Source organism: Poromitra crassiceps, assembly GCF_964638095.1.
Source record: "Poromitra crassiceps genome assembly, chromosome: 9".
Classification (NCBI taxonomy): domain Eukaryota; kingdom Metazoa; phylum Chordata; class Actinopteri; order Beryciformes; family Melamphaidae; genus Poromitra; species Poromitra crassiceps.
This window is the reverse complement of record NC_139630.1, coordinates 56464850-56471747: the sequence shown is the minus strand read 5'-3', so window position 1 is coordinate 56471747 and position 6898 is coordinate 56464850. Positions and strand designations below refer to the sequence as shown.

The 6898-nt window shown below is 44.1% G+C and overlaps 1 protein-coding gene across 1 annotated transcript; it reads right to left on the bottom strand.

The window, feature by feature from the left end:
• Positions 1-2052: 2052 nt before the first annotated feature.
• On the bottom strand, positions 2053-5007 carry marcksa (myristoylated alanine-rich protein kinase C substrate a). Its single transcript, XM_083643112.1, has 2 exons — positions 4682-5007; positions 2053-3441 (listed from the first exon to the last, which is right to left on the bottom strand). Exons 1-2 carry the CDS (start codon positions 4775-4777, stop codon positions 2737-2739), a joined length of 801 nt encoding a protein of 266 aa, XP_083499238.1. The 5' UTR covers positions 4778-5007; the 3' UTR covers positions 2053-2736.
• Between the last annotated feature and the right edge of the window lie 1891 nt (positions 5008-6898).

Genomic DNA, 6898 nt, shown 5'->3' with positions numbered 1-6898 from the left:
TAGACTGTTTCAGCCATGTATGCCTAAGGCTTATCATGTCATGTTCACAGCCCTGCAGATCATACCCGAGCACATTTTGACATGCAGGAATTCAAGCTAGGCACCCAGATGAGCCGTGAAGGATGAGCATCTGACTGAGGTAGGATACCTACTGCTTTTGAAGAGTGAGATGTTGAGTGGGAATGTTTGCTAACCCACATTCTCCATCTCCATCATCATCATCAAGGGCCTCTGACCAAGGATGTAGTGGAGAATAAACTCACCCCAATACTACCTTTTTATAGTGTTGACTGTGTGAATTCAAACAAGGTAGTATCAGCTGATTTAAAATAACATGAGGATAGGGCGATTTAGTAGAAAAGGTTGTGATTCCTTGTGCTGATTTTTGACATAAACATCCACCTTTATATTCACCACCACATTGCATTTGGGCACATTAGGTCCTGTTGAAACAGACATCAGACAGCCCCCCCCCCCCCCCCCCCCCTCCTGCAGCTTCTTGAATAATAACAAGCCACCCCCCTCTTGGAGATGCATGATTGCATAGAAAGCAGTATTGGTCACAAATTGATCTGGGGGCTAGACGGCGTCTCGGGCCAAAAACCGCTCGATTCAGGATGCTTATTGTGGAGCAGATTTGTGTCTGGCCCTGCTGACTGCGCGTTCTCTGCTTCCTCCTTCTGATCAGGAACACAAGGCCTGCTCAACTCAAACATTTGATACGCAACTGAACAACTTTGGTTATGCAGACAGTCATGGTTACAAACAGAACAACACTGTGATGTGATGTCAGCTACAGGCCAGCAGGTCCCAGAGTGGCGTCCCTTCAGGGGCTTCCAGGACCCCAGACAGAATGAGAAATTGTAGAAATCATAACCAAATTCTTCTCAGATGTGGGTCGCTGGGATAAAATGGTACAAAATAAGACCATGGCACCAAAGTACATCTGTTTTGGTGGCCTTGACATGAAAACATTTGGGAGCTTCTGGTTTGTGACATTAAACCAGAAACAAGTCTGAGACACTCTGGATGTCTTTGCTTGCTCAGCTTTGTGTTCTAGTACAATAGTTGATTTAGATTTAGTTTCTGCAGCTTTTATGACAGGCTGCATGCCATATCTGCTGCCTATCAGTCAGTCATAATTGTCATAGCTTAATTGCCAATCGCAATTAACCAATTTCCTCTTACGTTACAATTAAGTCCTTGTCCTTTTACTGCCATACTTGATTTTAATGTGGTGTAAAAACTCCCTGTATGATGGACTTTAGACTCAAGCCCTAGGTGCTGATGCACCTCTAATAAATGTCTTAGAATGATTAATCCACTTAACTCTAGGTAAATCAAAATCTGAATCACAATTACCACCAACACTGTTGCGTGGCACTAATAAAAGTATCTTGTGTATCTTGAATTATACTCCAAAGTCCATTTTCCATAATACTCTGGAGTAATGTGGTTTTGTTTCTCTACCAATCCTGGGAAAGAAAGACAGATTCTGCTCAAATTTTATTCACATTTATTTTTGCTTTTAGTGTGCTCACAGAAAATTAGAACACCTTTAAGCAGAGGAGTTTAATAGCATTTTTTGTAAGCAAAGTTACATTCCATCTCTAAGTCAAATTGGTCAAAGCTTCTCCAGTATTTACAAAAGAAAAAGAGACAAGATGCTACACAAACATTGCATCTGATAGAGATTCCTTAAATTTGTCAAAGACCACTGAAAAAGCATTGTTTGCTGTAATCAAAACATACCACAGTATATAAACAGTAACCATTCCACTTATCACAGCTTGGTTGAGTTCAAAATTGCTTAAAAGGTCTTCCAGGATGACTTTGTTTGTTGGTATCTTACAAAATGAGCGGGTGGAAAAAAGAGCTGCAAACTTCATGTGCTTCTTGAGATCAAGATTTCATTTGTACAATAATCACAGTTAAAAACACCCCGCCTATACATACTTACACTTTATTAAGGTCATAAAACCAGCAATAAACAATAAAGCCTATACAACTTGTATTTCTACTGAATCACTGACTGGTACAGCTAATGAGAGGTGAAAAGCTCCTATGATTTGATATGACTTCCTAAAACCTAGCTCTGGGAATTGTAGTTTTTTTGTTGTCTTATAGTAAAACGACTTAGTGTTGTAAACCGCATGGTCCTCTCATGGCGTATTATGTTGGTGTCATGTATCTTTTGAAGACTACTCTTGACTTAATAGTCTGTGGCACGTTTTCCCCCAAGCACAAGGGTGCCACTTCCAAATCCTTTGACCCCTGCCCTCCCTCAACCCCCTTCATATACATCTCAGCTGAATCCCCATCTCCTTCATACCATGGGCATGTCCATACATTTTGACAAGTTTACATTTTGTATAAAAAATGCAAAAAAGAAAAAGAAAACATTTAATACTGATGAAAAAAAGATATGGCAGAAGTGTGGATGTTTTTTTTTTATCTGTTTTACATATTTAAGCCACCCACCTCCCTAGCCCGTTGGAATGGAAGTAACAATGGACCAGATGGGTTTTGTGTAAGGGGGGAATGGAAACCAAAAACAAAACAAAACAAAAAAAGCTTTAAAATATCCCTGGTCGTCGTAGACAAGTTCTCCAAAGCCAGGTCGGACTCGGAACTGGCGTCACTCCACATACAAACAGGGAAATGGTTCTTTGATTATCTTTTTTCCTCCTTTTTTTAAATTTCTTCCATTTTGCCCTTTTTGCATCCTCGGCCTTTTTACTCCGCGGCCTGGGCTGCGGCCGGAGCCTCCGGTGACGCTGCCTCCTGCACGGCGGGGGCGGCCTCCTCCGTTTTGGGCGCCTCCTCGGCCGCCTTGGCCTCTGCTGCCGCGGGCTCCACCGGCTTCTCCTCCGCCTTGGGCTCCTCTGCGGGCGCGGCCACTTCGGCAGGCTGCTCTGCCGCCACCACCTCTGGCTTGGCTTCTACCGGGCTCGCTGCTTCCTTAGCCTCCGAGGCAGCAGGTGCGGCCTCTCCCTCGGCAGCAGGCTTGGCCTCCTCGGTGGCGGCGGCCCCCTCCGTGGTGGCCTCTGCCTTGGCCTCCTCCGCGGGCGCAGCCGCCTCGTCGTTCTCCGCCCCCTCGCCCGTCTCCTTCTTGGTCTTCTTGAAGGAGAAGCCGCTCAGCTTGAAGGACTTTTTGAAGGAGAAGCGCTTCTTCTTCTTCTTGGGGGTCTCGTTGCTGGTGGAAGGAGTGGCGCCGTCCTCGGGTTTCGCCGCCGCCGCCACCACCTCTCCCTCAGCCGCAGCAGGAGACGCAGCCTCTACCTTGTCCCCATCGGCGGCCTCCGCCTTGTCAGCCGGCACAGGCTCTGCCTTCTCCGCCTCCTCTTTGGGGCTCTCCTCGGCCGCGGCGCTGCCGTTGGCCTGCACCTCCTCGGCGGCTGCGGGAGAGGCGTCGCCGTTTGCTTTCACATGGCCGTTCTCCTATAAAAAGAGAAGCAGCGCCTATTAATACCATGTAAAAGAGCTGGCACAAATTCAAGAGGGTAAAAGTCGACCGATGCCTCCTACAGACACCAGGGGCAGCAGACACCACAAAATCAATGGTGACAATAGCACAGCCTCTTCCTTCAGTGTTCTGAAGCCCGACCTGGGGCTCATCAATGTTTTCACTTTTTAAGCATGTTTGCACCACAACAGAGACGTTGTTTAGGACCGCGCATCTTAAAACCAAACTCGGGCATTAGTTTCAACAGTCCAACGTGTTCATCGGGCCTGTTTTGACCGAGAATATAATTCAAATCATGGGCTAGACTGAGCGCAGTGCCTCGCTTGGATCGCAAGGGGTCGGTGCCTAGTCGCTCCAGCAACGGAGCGCCCAGGCAAAGCAGCTGCTCTCATTAAAACAGCAGATGCTCATTAGTCCACCAGATCACGAAGAGCAGCGTTCAGATGCGTCTCACTACAAAATAAAATAGATATTGTAGGGCATTTGAACTGTCCTCGTCCGTATCTGACTTTAATAAGCAATAGTTTTAACACCAGCCTCGCTGGAGCGCACAGTTTGGGCACGAGTGTCCCTCGCCCCTCCAGTGTGATAGTAGCCTGCTGCCATCTCCACTTTCTAGTCGAGCATCTGTAACAAAAGGCGTGGTGCTCAGATCCGGAGAAAGCCATTGTTGGCGTCGTGCATCTTGTCTCGTTCCCCAACTTCCAAAATGCATCCAGCCAACTATTTACGCCAAACCTCGACTGAACAATGCGTAATTTTACCCAAATATATATAATTGATGGTGGTGTGAATTGATCCATGTACCAATAAACCAATCAACACATGGCTACGTTCTAATCATGCAATGTGATCACACATTCACACTGACTTTATCCGAACAAAGGATTCACCCAGCAGCGAGGTTTCCTACTCAAAAACAAATTCTAATGTTATTCTGTTCATTTACTTCAAAAATAAATCCTGAATTTGGACCCTCTGTTCGTTATTTCAGTGGGGAAAAAAATAAATACCAATTAATCAACTGTTGCTCATAAACTATAATCTATTCTGATTTAAAAAATCAAGTCTTGTCATTTTGTTCAAACTCCCAACGTGCATCTCCATTCAATCCATCCACAATTACGCACGGATTGCGCCGTTGAAGCGCAGCCCTCCAGAACGCCTATAAATCCCCTTGATGAATATAAATACGGTTGTAACAATATCATTTACCTGTCCATTGGTCTTGGTTGGTGAAGCGGCTGCCTCTCCTGGCTTCTCAGCCACGGTTTCGCCCTTTGCAGCTGTCTTGGAGAATTGCGCTCCCATGCTTTTCGCTCCAACAAAGAAACTCAACCGATCCAAAAACGAACAAAGACCGCAAGCCTCTTTCTTGAAATACCAGCTCTTTGCTGTTGCCCCTCTCCGGAAAAAGTTCACTGGGAAAAAATGAACTAGAGTCCAGTTGCAGTGGAGAAAATGTGTAAAATTGCAGAAAACACTGCCAGGTGAGGAGAAGTCATAAAAATCCCAGTTTGGTGGCTGTGTCGCTGTAGACAGGCTGGAAAATGGAGAAATTTCCCTTGTTGCTAATAAGATGCGGAGTCCAACGCCCAAGTGCAGAGATGAATGGGCGCTGCGAGCTCCGGATTCAGCCAATCACAGCCGCCATCCAGCGAGTGGGCGGGGAGTGAACAGTGGATTGTAGCGCTGCCTTCAAGTGGTGTGGGAAAGCCCCCAAATGACAACATTTCACTGTAAATCAACAGAACGATGACTCAAAGCAATGACGACTTTCTTCACACTATTTGCTAAGATTGAAGTCTCTGGATGTTTACACATGCAGAGACATTTGCTCTGACCAAACCTAATAATCATTTGTTTCGAAATGAAAGGCTTTGCCAACTCTTTCACAAATATTAGAAAATATATAAAAACATCCCAAATATTAGAAAATATTATTAAAAATGGATGCTGGATATAATCTGTTAATGCAGTTATATTGTGATGTTCTTTCTTACCTTCATTTACACTAATGTCCCCACCTTTAATTAATTTTTTTAACTTTATATTGTGGTTAGTTCTTTTACAGTTATAGTATTAGAGATTGTGAACAGATTTTCTTAATAAAAAAAAAAGTAATTTAAAAATGCTTTCACACCTTCTAACGTATTTGAAAACACCATTTACCGCTGAGAAGTTTTCTGTAGGTTTCATGTAGGGCTATATAGTGAGTGATACAGTTTGAGTTGATGTTTTACAGCAAATCACAACTGCAACTTCTACCCCAAACCACAAAATCCGGAAAGTAGCTGCTCATGCCTTATGTGTTGAAATCAATGATGTTGTAATTTTATTTGAAATGAGTATATTATTCCCCACAACTGACTAGGGATATTGCCTCGTTGGTGACGTCACAAGTCAGTTGGTCAGAGATATCAGTGTCTGTGCCGACTGACTTTTGAGGTTTTCCCAACTAGGAAGCCGGAATCTACCATCTTTCCTCCGTGGCGTGAATGCAGCATTGGATATTGTAACATATCAGCAAGGATTAGATCAACTTGTCGTGGCTGCCACTTTTCTCTTTTACAAATGACTAAATTGTTTCAACTGCTCAACTGACGCAGATTTATTTTTATGTTTAGATCCCCCCCCCAGAAGTTTGAATATTATGAAGTTGATGCTTGCCTAATTATGGATTTATCTCTGGATTAACTGAAGATGACATAATCATTGGTAACAGTTCACTTCTGTCTGGTTGGCAACTTTGCCATGAAGTTGACTGATGTTTATTGTAGTTGGTTTAACTTGATTCAAGCTGCTATCTGCGGCCGCTGTCTCAGTATACTTTCCACTTGCTTGCTGATGTGTTGATTAAAATCCATCAACACTATTATATGGAACTGGATGCTATATATGGAATTCAATTAAAAAATGGCAAAATATTGCTCCAGATGATTAGTCAGAGTAATCACCTGTACAGGTTAAGAAGAGTTGGAGCTGATGGCACATTTGAGAATGATTGCGTTCATAAGATATCATTATGAGACTGAGAGAGGTTCACCTGGCTTTGTTGCAATGTCATCAATATCCATCCCAAGACTGTCGTGTGGGAGCCTCCATTTTATACAGAACCAATTAAACTCACGAATATTTAAGTGACTCGTTATGCCGATCAAATCAAAACGGGAGAGGGAGGGGCCACAGCCGTAAAGCTCAAAGCTATATAAAATGCAAAAGCCTTGGCGATGTGAATTCATGCTTGGAAAGCCGGACACGTGGGGCTTCTTCATATTGTGCTGCGTCTTCTCCTCACTGTGCTCTTGTCAGCGTGATACAGCGGGACGCTGTGCTCTTGTCAGCGTGATACAGCGGGATATATGATCTTTGCTGAATACATTTCTGCCTCTTTTTAAACATTAAACACTGGGTTTTTTATCCTCCGTGGTG

Coding starts and splice junctions, on each gene's coding strand:
- marcksa (XM_083643112.1), bottom strand. CDS start 4,777: ATGGGAGCGCAATTCTCCAAGACAGCTGCAAAGGGCGAAACCGTGGCT. Junction 3,442..4,681: donor CAACCAAGACCAATGGACAG/GTAAATGATATT, acceptor CTCTTTTTATAG/GAGAACGGCCATGTGAAAGC.